The sequence below is a fragment of the Condylura cristata genome, unplaced genomic scaffold (assembly GCF_000260355.1).
Source record: "Condylura cristata isolate star-nosed mole 26May11 unplaced genomic scaffold, ConCri1.0 scaffold00004, whole genome shotgun sequence".
In the NCBI taxonomy this organism is placed as follows: Eukaryota; Metazoa; Chordata; class Mammalia; order Eulipotyphla; family Talpidae; genus Condylura; species Condylura cristata.
The window spans coordinates 25394613-25409057 of record NW_004567105.1 but is presented as its reverse complement, the minus strand read 5'-3'; the positions used below and the strand labels follow the sequence as shown (position 1 = coordinate 25409057).

Genomic DNA, 14445 nt, shown 5'->3' with positions numbered 1-14445 from the left:
ACAACAGCTCATAATTCTGTCTCACTGCCATTCCTTCCTATTTCCCTTTAGTCACCATCATCCCAAAACTAAAAAGGAAAAAGGATTCTTTGAATCAAACAGTACCCTAGCTTCTGAGCTTGCTCTGTCAAGATGCTAGTTTCCTCTCAAAGTAGTTAGGAATATCTATGGTAACTATGGTAGCTATCTTAACTATGGAGTGACAAAAAATCAGACTACAAAGTCCTTGTGTTACAGGGCACCCCAATGTGAACTGGGTTGCAGACTTTGAGCATAATTAGTAAAAATTTATGTCCTCCCTCTGTAAGCCTATGTGTAAATCATTCAAATATATACATCTGCTCAATGGCCTACCTTAGGGCAGAGTAGCCCTTGATAATGCTTTCTTTGTAACTGCATAGCTCAAATCTGCATATTTTTTTTTAAAGAAAGTTGTTGCTCTAATTACCTGGTATCCATTTACACTTTAAAAAAGGATAACATGGGGGCCTCCCTCGTGTTGTAGAGGGCTAACTCTGCCATATATGGCAGAGAATTCTCCTGTCTCACCCACTGCTCATCTCAGCAACGTATTTCAGTAGATCTGCCTGTTCTTCTTCCCACTCTCTATTTGATGAATTCTTTCATTCCCCACCCCCACCTCTAGCAGGGTAAAATAAAAGAGGTTAACATTGGTTCCCTTAACCCAAATAACTACTGGAAGAGGCCACTTTACCCCCAAAGCTTCAAAGTCACCTGAGGACAATAGAATATTTAAAATTAGGTCTGACTCAGAAAAAAAAAAAAAAATCAAGGACAGTGATTAACAGTGGCTTACATTTGACTTGATAATTTTGGTCTCCCGTATCTTCCATAAAGAGATACCGGCATCTGCAGTTCCAGTAGCAGTAAGATAGGGGGCGAGCTTGGAGAGGTCCAGCTGATGTTGGAAATGTGCTCCTTTGTGCTCACCACCACTGATAACACCCATTTCTGGAGCGCCAAACCTGAGATTCTGCTCTGTCTGCTCAGTGCATTTCACAAGCTCAGTACCAGTCCTCAGAGTTGAAAGAAGAAAAATGTATTCTCGAGAGCGCAAATTCTGTCATTCTTCTGGACCCCAGGGGCTTCACCTGTACAAGAGTGTGTGCCGCCATATTTTTTATTCTCCCCTCCCCAGAGCTCATGGCTCTGGCAGCAGTCCTGCTATCTATGTGCCCTGCCCTGGGCCACAGCCTCTAGACATTTGTCTCCACCCACTTTGTGTGCTATGCAATATAAATTTACTCCATGTCCCCTCTGGTGTAGTCTCTACCAGTCTGATGAAGGTACGTGTCAATCTCATCCTGCTCCACAGGACTTCCAGTGTCATCTTATCCCGTTACTTGTCAGCTATTCTTAGTAGTGAAGCAAGTAACCTCCTTTATCAGTGTTTTGGTGATTGTGAAGTTCTTTAAAGTCATTTTATGAATCCAGGTATTCATGAAATCTCAAAAGGTCTATACTGAAACTCATTTATTATCAGAAATGAGTAAGTAATTGAATGAACACAAATGTTAATAGTTTATGTTGTGTCGTAAGTATTCAAAAACATAATATACTGTCTCCTTCACCTGAACAATTTAGAGCACATTAGTCCACCAGGCCACATTGTCTTTGTAGCCTGAGTGAATCCACAGCAACATTTCACACTGTGACCATCTGGACCATCAGATGTAAATACTGATTTGGCAAATACTTCAGGGGTATGAGAGTAGTCGTAGGAAAAAAAAAATGAATTTCAAAGGTACTGGAGTTTTTATAAAAATTAAGAACCTGACATTGCTCTTCTGCTAAGTAGAGAACGTGTTAGGGTTCCTATAAATGGAGGCCAGGCCAACGATGGAACGACGTATGTTTCTCACCTCTAAAGAGACTCCCAGACTCTTAGAAAAATCCTCTATAGAAAATCTATAGATAATTTAACAAATAGAAAATCTTAAATAGATTAACATAGAGTATGTCCTCTTAAAATGTCACAGCATTAGTCAATTCAGGCACCTTTTTGAAACACATTGGAAAGCGCAGCACTTCCAAAAAACATGTGAATTTAGCCCCATTTGCAAAGGTCACTAGAGTGAACCCCTCTTTTCACACGTCAAATGACGGATGGTACTACAGAAGACATCAAATAAATATTCATTTTCATTTAAGTCAAGCTTTTAATTTATCCATTGGAGATGACCTCTGTTCTAATGTCTATAGTGCTTTTCAAAGAGGTATCGCTGTAGCTGTCTATTAAATCATTAATCTGTGTCTACTCTATTCAGTGGCTGCTTAAAAAAAAAATAATGAAATTATCAAGCAGCTCAGAACAAAGGTGCTTTCTGATTGTCAGCTCCATAGTCTAAAAGAGCAGGTTAATTTCTCCGAATCTCACAGCTGGAACTTTCTAACACTAACTGGCAATTTCCACCAAGTGATCAAGGCAACGGACTAAAATAAATTATACATAAAGCTGAAATTCCTAATAGTAATAAGGCCCCTTCATGCGATAATCATACTGGCAAAAGCAGTAATCTGTCGGTTGCAACTCTACAGGGTCTTGAAATTATCTTATAAAAAAAATCTACACTTCCAAAAGTGTTTTCTAGTTTCATGACTGAGCTCACATGGCAATGTCCCTGCACAGACACAAAGAAGGAACTCCAAATAAATTCATCACTTACTCATTTATTACACTGGAGACAATGTTGAGAGAGCATTAGTGCCCATACTGCTACTTAAAAAGCCAAGCCAGTGAGGTTTTCATTTGAGTACAGTCAACAGTAATTCACTGGGCAACTTTTTTATGTACCTGGAGCACATAGGGAACTAGTATAAAGTTTTCCTCTTCAGAGTTAGGGAGAAAGGGCCTCCTACATGAAACATGGAAAAAATAATCTGGATCCATCCTGAATCTAATCAATTGCTAGTAGAATACTTGTGGGCTAGAATAGTAAGGAGGTGCCCAGTTAAAAATAAGGAATTTGGACTATTGTTTAATGGTAGAGGTAACTTGATTATGTAGAAAAAACTAAAGTCATTGCAGATGAATGTTCTGACTTAGCAAAAAGTTGGTGATGGGAAAGTCTTAGCCCATAGGGATGTGGTGTTTGCTCTGGTGAGCCCTCAAACCTTACAACATATTCAGGACAAATGCATTTATTCCACTGGTTGCAAAGAATGTTGATGCCTGACAATTCATTACTGAGTTCCTCTAATTCAACATCCTCAATTAAAGTAACTCCTAGTCAAAAGTAGGGGACAGGCCATACAAATGACTAGTAGGTTTAGAAGCATAGCAACTCATCCTTTTTTCAAAATTCAGAATCTCTTAAGAGCTATAAAGCTCCAGAGCTCCAAGAGGGTCTTCTTTGGTCTCTGATGTGATTGCATCACAGTCTAACTTCTCTTCCTGCATAATCCTGCTGCCTGAAAACTCTGCCTTTTGTCTCCCACCCTGCAATCCTCTCACACACACACACACACACACACACATGCACACGCACACGCGCACACACACACACAGGTGCTGACCTAGAAGACAAGCTCTGACAAACCTCCAGTTTGCCAACCTCTTGATTTACTTCTCTGGAGAATCTGACCTGTGATGGTAGAAGATGTTATGGAAAACAATCTAATCGTCCTGGGAATGAGCATTGATTCATTCAATAAGAATGTATGAAGCTCCAGTCACTGTTCTAATGTTGGAAACACAGCCATGAACAAGTCTCTTCTCTCATAGAGCTGGTATTCTAGTAAGGAAAAACTAAACAAACTCAGTTCTCAAAGTTTTATAAAGTTATAAAATCTATTTTTTTAAATATCATAAAAAGCATATACCTCAGAAAATTTAGCTAATGCAGTGTGTCTAAACTAGATACTTTGCTTGCAATTTCCTAGAAATTAGCTTCTTTCACTACTTGATGCCATCAAGAACATGAATCCCAAAAAAAGCAGTGCCAGTTTTCTAGTAGCTTGTAAATTCAAAGATATAAAGATGATAAAACATTGAAAAGTAATTTCAACTGATTAATATAAAAACACATTTAATTTGGCATACCAGTTATGCATTGAAATATTTTTAAGTTCCTAAATTAATGAATTAAATGTATATTCAAGAAGGTTGCTAAAAATAAGCACTTTTCTATATTTCCTTCTCCCAATATACCCAAATTGACTTTTTCCCAAACACATACTTCCCCCATACAATAGCCTTAAAATCCTAGGCAAATACTCATATTTCTCTCATTTGTGACATGGTTTTTCAAACTCTACAGCTGCTCTATTCAGAGGCTAATGTGTAAAATCTTTAAGATGCCCTGCATTTGCTGAGATCGAAGAATAAAAAGATACTGGAAGACAGATATGTTGTAACATTTCCTTGCTTAAGACAATTGAAATGCCCATAAATTAATTGGGGAATTAGATGATGGGATAGAAGGAGAGGTGTCATTTAAGAAAGAGTGGTCATGTCTAAAAGGCCTAATTAGAATGGTTAGAGTAACCCAATTCTCCAACAGAATGAGTTCCCCAGAGAGGCAATTGTGGTGAATAGATAGAATCTGGTGGGGGGAAATACCCTTCTCTTAATGAGAATTTTTGAACATCAATTTTACTCATTTCCATTTCTCAATTGTCTCATAAGCTTCAGATGAATTTGTCCATACTTTGTACTAATTTCTGTGATATTGACTCCCCTTTTGTATTCTCAGAGACTATAAAAAAGTAATTTATTCCACTAGATTCTCCTAATGTGAAAATTAATTCCTAGGGGTGAGTAGACACTTCAGGTAAATTTAGCACTTTAAAACTAACTCTATTATCTACATAATGGAAGGGAAAGATGACCTAAATCATTTTAAAAAAATGGCATTGTCTAAAATTTCCATATTTACTTTTTGAAAAATATGTGGGAAGTTGTTAGTTCAGGCAAGAACCCTATCTTAGAAGAGTTTACAGTTATGTGGCAGAATGTGCATGGTATTGTTCTTATACCAAACTAAATGTTCTTAGTATAACATAAGAGATTGGATGGGTAAGCTGTTATAAGAATTTAGGGAATGAAAGAATTGGCTCAAACCATGTGATGACATCTAGTGGAAATTCTAAGTGCTCGCGTGCTGTCTCTCTCTCTCTCTCTCTCTCTCTCTCTCTCCACTTGCAGACAAATGAGAACAGGCAGGAAGCTATATACACTTTCTTTTTTCTAAAGATGGATATAATGAATGCCCACCCCCAAACAGAATTACATTTCTTTAAATTGTTACACAACATGTAATCAGTCATTACTATACAGGAGACTCAATGATTCTCAATGGTTTAGCACATATGTAAAGTTATAAGTAAGGTTTTTATCTTTGTTTTTATAATTGGGGAATTGCCATTTTCAACAACATGGATAGAACTGAAGGAGAATCATACTAAGCAAAATGTAAGTCAGAAGGAAAAAGATAAATATTTTCTGATTCCATTTATATATGGAAAATAAAGAGACAAACAGAAAAAACTAAATCAAAGCAAACCCTAGAAATTTTACTGAAGAAATGAGGTTACCTGAAGGGAAAGATGGGTGGACAGAGTAAAGAGGAGAGGGTCTTTTCACTGTGTCAAAAGATTATTGATGCTCGGTGGTGATTGTGATGTCAGAACATACATCATAAGAGCTGACTCTATACTCTTAAATCATACATATGTTGTAAACCAATGTTATCTCAACAACAAAATGAAAATAATAATAAAGGAATAAACATGTGGGTAAGACTCAATATGATCTCAAGGGGAACATACCATGAGCAGAGCTCATGATATGGACTCTATACCACAGGCCAATGTTAAAAGTCTTTCTGCAAAGTCTACAAGATTGCCTTCTTGAAAATCACATTTCACTTTAGGGAGCAGGGAGTGATACTAGTGAATAAGCCCTGATTGTCATACACCCAATTCCCTATGTCAGAAAGCCATTTAGCATCTATGATTTCAACAAAAACTATGCAGATACCTCAAAAAATGAGGACTAGAAATACTACATGATCCACTTATCCCATTTCTTGGTGTGTAGCTGGAAAATAGAAAAATACTAATTTGAAGAGTGATACGCACGACCATGTTCATCATAACATTACTGACCATAACCCAGAGCTAGTAGTAAACCAAGTGCCCCCACCATTGACAGGCGATTAGACAAAGGTGAAGTAGTATATGTACACAATCCAATACCACTCAGATTACTTTTAAAGAGATGATAAAACTCTGGCATTTGTAACATGGGGATCTAGATAGTTATGTAAGTGAAATAAATCAGAGACAAAGACCATGATTTCATCCATAGTGAAAAACAAAACTAATTAATGAACAAAAACAAAAAAAACTCAGATCTTAGAAGAAAATAATCATTGCCAGCAGCGAATATGGGGGGAGAGCGGGGGGGGAGAGGTTAAGTGTTTATACATACAAATGTTCATTTGGAAGCACAATCATATAAACCAATGTTACTTCAGCTGAAGGAAAGAAAAAAAATATGAGGAATGAGGGGAGAACAGTTTGAATCAGAATAAGATTTCCCTAAATTTTTTCTAAACTTCCCTCTCCTCCTAAATATGAATGCAAAAATTCTTATTGAGCAAGAGCATGGTTCTTAGCTAATCATCGTACAAAAGTGAGACATTTAAGGTAGGAAAAACCATAGGAGTTCTTTCTAAAGCAAAAAAAAAGTAAAAGTCTATATACCATCATCATTTTGAACTTTGAATCAGTTGTTCAGAAATGCTCAAATGCAGGTCTGGTCAACATCCACTGGGCCTAAAATGTGGCACCGGGAGTGTTACCAAGTATTTCAATGTTCCTACCTACTACCAAGTTTTTTACAAACTTTAGGATAAAATTTATATATGTGTTTTATATGTGTGTGGGGGGGTGTGGGGGTGTGTATAAATATATATATATATATATATATAAACATCATATATAAAAATGGCAACAGTGAATGCCAACAGAATATACATATTCTGTTGGCATTCACTGTTAGGAATTCAGGATTTCTTATTAATAAAATTCAATGGAACAAAAATACAAGTCATTTACCACAGCATCTGAAGTATGAATCATAATCCTATTTGAAATGTGAGAAGAAAATAATTTAGATCGGTTGATTCCACTGGAAAAGCATTAAGCTCTTTTCAACTCTAAGTTATGAAATTTTGCCAAGTTCTACAGTGCTATTCAAAAATCCATCTTGGTCTGATATCGTGCTAAATGATGGTTAAGAATGTAAAGTATAGATAAATCGCCATTCTTGATGATAGTTTAGGGTATGAAATTGGGGTAAACTCAATCAATCTAAGATTTTCAAGCTCGAGTTGCCGTACCCCTCTTCCCTAGGAATTTACAGTGTGCATGCACACACACGAGGTTCACCGATATTTGAACAATTACTTACACTCTCTCATTGCTTCTCAGCAAGAGAAACTGGGCGATATCTGCTTCTCCCTTCGCTACGTCCCTACTGCTGGCAAACTGACTGTTGTCATCCTGGAGGCAAAGAACCTGAAGAAGATGGATGTGGGCGGCTTATCTGGTAAGTCTGTGATGTTTATTGGGTTTTTTAATGTTGCTTTATCATAGATACCAAAAACATAGCACACCAGCTGTGACTCCCCGCTCCTTAATTGATCGCAGTTCTTTTTCCTACTGAGCCTGGAAGCACTTTCGAATTCATCCCAGTCTAGGGCCCAGGAGGGCACACTCAGTTCATTGGAATTGGCAGACAGGATGAGATCTACTTTCCCGCTTCAAAGCCAAAGTATCAATTTTCAGTTCTATAGCATTGAAAGTTCAGGGTTTTGTTTTGTTTTTTTTTTTGGTTGGTTTTATTGATAGAAATATACCCATGACATGAAACAAAATGTATTCTCTGAGACCCATTTAAGTAGCTCACAGTCTAGCCCAGTTTTTAACAACAGTTTTATTAAAGATTCAGCATTTCAAGTATATGTGAATAAAATCTGAGGTTGAACCCCCTCCCCCACCATGATGTATTTATTTTCTACAGCTTATATGGGGGATGAGGAAGAATTTTTGGATTTAAAGCTCTCTAAAACCACACTTAGTTTAAAAAAATAATAAGCAGGTATATTTGTTCAAAAGTAAAGTCAACTCAAGGACTTTCACTTCCACACATGAACATATTTTTATTTTTAGTGTCATTAAATTGATTATCGTTTTAATTTCCCAGTAAATCATTAAAGTATGAAACATTTTCTTGTTATGCCACAAGGTCATTATAAATAGAGTTTTCATTGTTTGTAGCTGTGGAATTAGAATCAGCCTCACTGGTTATTCAGTTCTTCCTCTAATAAAAACACCATAGCTTCAAAAGGTCACCCTAATGCAGACAGACAATTTTATATTCTAAAGCATAACAGTTAAAAAATGGTAAAGCTGAGTTCCCATTTACTGAACCACAGATATGTCAACCCAATTCTCCTGGTGCCTAAGTTTATTTCTCTTTATAAATAAATTGCCTGCAAAAGCTGCAGTAACTCTTTAATGTCACCAAGACCCCATTTCTTTGCCTAATAACAGCAAATTTAAAGCAATAAGCAGTTTCCTTAATGTACCTAAAATGCAGAATATATGTATAAATGGATGTAAATGCACATGTAATTTCAAATAAAATTTGCCTCTAAGGGAACCTGCAGTTTACTAGAGAAATAATAGAATTCAGGTGTGGCACCAAAGTATAAAAGACAAGAGAAGATCATCTCATCACATTAGAAAGTAAGGAAGTTACTTGTGTCATATCAAAAGTCTTAGGAACTACTGTCAAGAGGCTTCCACACTGGCTGAAGATGTGATAATTTGAACCCCAGTACTGATAATAAATGTACTATATTTAAACCTAAACCTTAAAAAGGAGCATTTAATGTACCAGCACTTCTTTAAATAGAGACATTTTTAATTATAAGATCATTTCACTGCTAGTTATCCACTTAGTATCCTGAGATAGGACTTCAGATAACTTTGAGCTTTCTCTTTCCATTGGTTCAGTAGCCAAAATTATTGCTTACTGCTGTGTATCCCCTCACATGCTCCACTGCAACCCCCCCAGACCAGCCATCTTGTCACCTCCTGTCTTTACTGCTCCCTCGCCTTCCTCCTAATTCACCTTATACCATTCAACAGAGTTTATCGAAGCCAATAAACATTTAGGTTTCTTCATTTGTTCTGTCTTATTTGAAGGATATAGAAGTGAGTTCCTGTGCTCATAACAGATATTTCAACAGGGGCCTCCCTGGTGGAGTAGGGGTGAAGTCTCAGCACTATCACGCTATCACTGATGCAGCCTGAGTTAAAGCCCCAGTCAGGGAGGGAGCCCACAGATGGTACAGCAGATCTCACCTGTCTCGTTTGCTGCTCCCCACAGCAGTGTATTTCAGTAGATCTGCCTGTTCTGCTCCCCATTGACTCTGGTGAATTACCTGAACATCCCTCCCACCCCTCTACATACATACATACACACACACACCCCTCTAACCTGTATCTCAGTTCTTCTGTGCATAAATAAAATCTTAAAAAAAAAAATCCCAGATGTTTCAATCTTGTTTTTTAAGCCCATTTTGTGTCTCATGACATTGACTTCTTCATCATCCATCTGTTGATATCATTGCTCAAAAGAGATCCAGGCATTTTTGAGATTTGTCTAAGGGAAGTTGTGTCTAGCAGAACATATTTACAGGCTTTCACAGGCATAATCATGTAAGGCAGGTAAATGACAGTCATCCCACAAAGGGCTTCAGGATGACACCTACCAGACCCTCAGCTAGCTGCATTGTGACCTCAAGGAGGCAAGGCCAGAGGGCACATATAACTTAGCATTCATGATATTATATTTTCTGTATTGTTATCTAAAGTCAAATTACATTTTCTGGAAATGGCTAATTAAAGCAGTCTGTCTTGACAGAGTTTAAAATTATATTAACTCCAAAACCCACATAAACTTGGGTCTATATCCCCCACCTCGGAATTACCTGGAATGGATTTAAATATTCAATAAAGATAAATAAAAAAAATATCCTTAAGGAATTCTAATCTTAATTCTACAGGCAGCAGGGAGCTCTGAAGTCAGAATCATTCCATTTTACATAGACTTTCGGACTATGGGCCACCATATTTCTACATTTTAACACTATCAGCCATCATACTGGTCTCCAAATAGGCTGTGCAATTTGCTGCCTCCGTTCTTTGCTTAAGTCACTTCCTTCACCTGGATTTCCCTTTCTTCCAAAAAATGCTCAGCTAAATCCTATCCATTCTTCATTCTTATGTTAAATATTATTCTGAAACTAGGTTTATATCAGTGTACAAACAGTAGAAAGACTCAACCCATGTGGTGGTTACAGTTTTAATATGGAGGCAAAGAAAGTCAGCAAAATAATAAAAAGTATACAGTATTCCAAGAGGCAGTAAACTACAAAGAAAGACAGGCAGGGAAGTAGTATAAGAAATGTGGGGAATAGTTTTAAATTGGATGCTCAAAGAAAGCTCTTGTACAGGTAATATTTTGACAACCTAAAACTCATGAGGATGTGAGATTTAGGGGTGTCTGGGAGAGAGCATTTTAGGTGGAGGGTGGAGGACTCTGGGAAGTCTTTTCTGATGTACCCCAATAGAACAAAGCTTTTTTAAATGCCAATAGCAGTGTGTTTACATTCTTCAAACATCAGGCCTCTCTCTTACTAGTCTGTGTGCTGTATTTATATCTCCCATAATGCCCTTGCTGACAGGTAGCTGTGAGCATTCCTGAATGAATAATGAATTATTTACAAAGGAGCTATGGTCTGAAAAAAACAAGCCTTGCATTTCAAATGTGTTTAACCTACTTACCATCAAAATAACTTTAAGTACTTGGATGGTCTGTCTAAAAGTGAGTTGACCTATGTCTGAGGAGATCAAAATTATATAATGAGATCATTCCAGGTAATTCAAATGCCAAACTACATTTGCTGGAAATGGCTAGTTAATTGAAACCAAATTGGGCTGTTTTGCCTGGCTTTCAATCCCACTTGTCATTACTGCAGTTTGACAGTAAATGAGTTATTTTGTTTTTTAAGCCTCAGTTGCATTTTCCAAAAAGTGAGAATAGTAAATTCTTGTTTATAAAGTGATTGTGAGGAATAATCAAGTCATCTAACAGCATACTTAAGTGATAACTAAATATTATAATGATTTTTGTTAGTAACTATCAAATCTTGGACTATGTATAAAACAAATAAAAAACCAATGGACAGTTTAACAAATTACTTGATTGATGGGGGGGGAGTCAGCTAATTGATGGGATTGACTGAGCAATTCAGGCAAAACATTATCAGTGAAGCTGCCTTTTATATAAAGCCAATAGTAGATTAAGACAAGATATAGAATTCATCAACCAAAAATAGTAAAGAACTTGTATGAGGAAATGATCTTAAATAATTTGTCCTGCTATATTAATTAAAAATTCAATGTATAAATATTTTGCCTTTATTCTGTATCCATAAAGCAAACCATGAAAGCCCCAACATTCCCTCCTTTACCATGTGACCTTACTGGATAAGTCCCATCTCTATGGTAGTTCCTGGCACTTGCATGCTTAGTATCCCAGCTCCCAAGTATTCGTGAACAACAGCAAGAGTTTTTGAATCTAGCTATTCACACTAAAATGTTGAATCTTGTGGGCTACAAGACTTCTTCACGATCAGGTTGGTGCAGGTGATGAACGGCTTTTGCATTGGAGAAAAACCTCTTCAGTAATCACATCTCTGTGTCTTCACTGGCTTTTATGCATCTGCGTGTTTGGAGTAAATATCCCGTTAAACCATAACATTTGCTCTTTATAAACAGTAGGCAGGAATGTGTAACGCATCTCAGTTCTTATGGCTGCCATAATCTAGTCTATAATGTCATAGACTAGATGGCATAAGAAAAAAAATAATTGATTTCATAGTTCTGGAGGCCCAGTGTCCAACATCATGTCACTGGCAGCTTCAGTGTCAAGAGCGCCCACCTCCTGGCTATAGATGGCTGTATTTCCGCTGTGTCTTCCCAAGGAAAGAGTAAGACTCTCCAGGGTCTCTTTTACAGGACCCCCCTACATCATGACCTCATCTCTTCCTAAAGGCCCCACCTCCAAATATTATCACATTGAGGGAAGGGTACAAAGACACAGACTTTAGCCTATAGCAAGGAGGCCTACCAAGATATTGGAAGAGTTACGATTCCCTATGTTGTGTCTGTATAGATATGTATTTTTGCAAGTTATGTAATTTTTATATTCATTTACAACAAGTCATACCTTCTCCTTATCCCTTTTTATGTCAAAATTACTTTCCTCAATTGGGGGGAAATGAGGATTCATCCCAGAAATTTGAAACTACTGACTTTTTATTTTTTAAGATTTATTTCTTTATACACACAGAACTGAGGTACAGGCCAGAAGTGTGGGAGGGGGTGAGAGGATTCACCAGAAACAGAGTGGGAAACAGAACAGGCCTACTGATGAAGTACACTACTAGGGGAGCAGTGTGTGGGTCAGGAGAGGTCTGCTCGTCATGTGGACCAAATCCGGGGCAGGGATCGAACTTGTGCTACAGTGGCTGTGATAGCTTCACAGTGTCGTGTCCCAACCTGTAGCACCACCAGGAAGGACCCCTGACTGACAACTTTAATGAGGAATGTCAAGCCTGTGAGTTCAATTTAAGGTTTATATCATAAATTAAATTCTGAAAGCTTTCCTTTAAAAAATTTATTTATTTACTTACATCATTCATTTTGTGCATTTGTTCATCTTGGTTGTAATTTCTGTGAACGTCCCACCACCAATTCACCCATGGTATATGTGCCATTACCATGTGATATATATATACAGTGAAATATTACTCAGCAATCAAAAAAGATAAACTCATGTCTTTTGCAGCAACATGGATGGAGCTGGAAGGGATCATGCTTAGTGAAATAAGCCAGAAAGAAAAATACTGGATAGTTTCACCATTACAGGAGTGTAAGGGATCAGGAAGAAAAAAAAAGCATTTGTAATAAATAAAAATTAAAAACAACAAGCGACTATAAACCAGAGACATCCTATGGAGGTAGCGAGGGGAATGGGATCAAAATTGGGGTGGGTAAAGTACATGGGACTATGGTGATGGCACGTGGGTAAAGTGGTGATGGGAAATTCTGAAAGCTTTCTAGCATAAGGATATAACTGTTTGAAAGAAAGAAAGGCCAAGTTTCTGAAGTGAAAGTCAATAGCTCACCCAGCTACTAGACAGAACATAGTCACCGGTATTAGAGGCAGAGCATTCCTTAAGGCAGTATGGGTCAGATGTGGTATTTTACCCACATTACCATCAGCGCACATGCTAACATTGAAGATTGCAGGGACTACCTCAGACCAAGTTACAGCTGAATGATTGAGGGAGAGGAATGTGAAAATGTCACATTATCTTATGTATCTGAAAGTTAGCAACTATACTTTTCAGAGCATGTTCTCTGAAGTTGAGGTAGTAATCATATTGTAATATCTAAATGTACCAAATGCTGTACATCTTAAATTTACACAGTATGATCTGAAATGTTTATACACGATCATATAAAAAAGAAAATCACACTTTAGATGCTTAACTAATACATATTAATATTAGCTGAGATCCAGGTCAGCCTAACTTGTATATTTTTTTGGGTCAGTGATGTAGAATATGTACTTTGACTTATAAACTGAAATTCCCTTAAATTATTTTAATTCCTTTCTCCAGCTCAGTTTCTTCCTTCCTGGAGAATACCTTGTCCACACATCTAAATTATCCTCTTTCCTTCAACCTCTGTATACTGATAGGGAAGGTAAAAGCAGAGGATAGCTCAATTTTACTTCCTTGACTACCACCCTTACCTGTCCTTTCATGCTGAAAGCATGACAAACAAACCCACTCCAAATTCCATGGATTTGAGCTAAAACCCACTAGCCTGGGAACTGGGCCAATAAATAAAGTGACAAAAACTTATTTGAGCCAATTAGACAGGGATATGCAAATTAATTGGCCATGATATCAGGGTCAAGCAATAATATGCAAATAAGCCAGCAAATTATTGAGCTAACAAGACAAGAATATGCATAAGTTATCTGTGATGTCAGGAGGAGTCATCGTAATTTTAGGCTTGAGTGTTATAAAATTCTATGACACACAAAATGCTTAATTATAATATTGATAATTTGAATCCCTCAGGTGTGAGAAAATTGATCTAAAAAAGAGATGACCAATCTTTAAACTGAATCCTCTCAGAAATTAAGTCATTAAGAAGAGTTAAGGTGACACCCAGGAGAAGCTGACACCCAGGTACAGCGACCACAGAATAAAGGGACTGCTATTCATGAAGGCTGAACAGTAGTTTCCAGGGAAAAAAAAAAAAAAA

At 37.2% G+C, this 14445-nt stretch overlaps 1 protein-coding gene across 3 annotated transcripts in view; it reads left to right on the top strand.

The window, feature by feature from the left end:
* Positions 1-14445, top strand: part of SYT1 (synaptotagmin I) — a 451270-nt gene that overhangs the window by 364772 nt on the left and 72053 nt on the right. For all 3 annotated transcript variants that reach the window (XM_012720263.1, XM_004675861.2, XM_012720262.1), the window contains one exon: positions 7459-7576. In XM_012720263.1, the coding sequence (XP_012575717.1) occupies positions 7459-7576 (118 nt within the window). The remainder of the gene's footprint in view (positions 1-7458; positions 7577-14445) is intronic.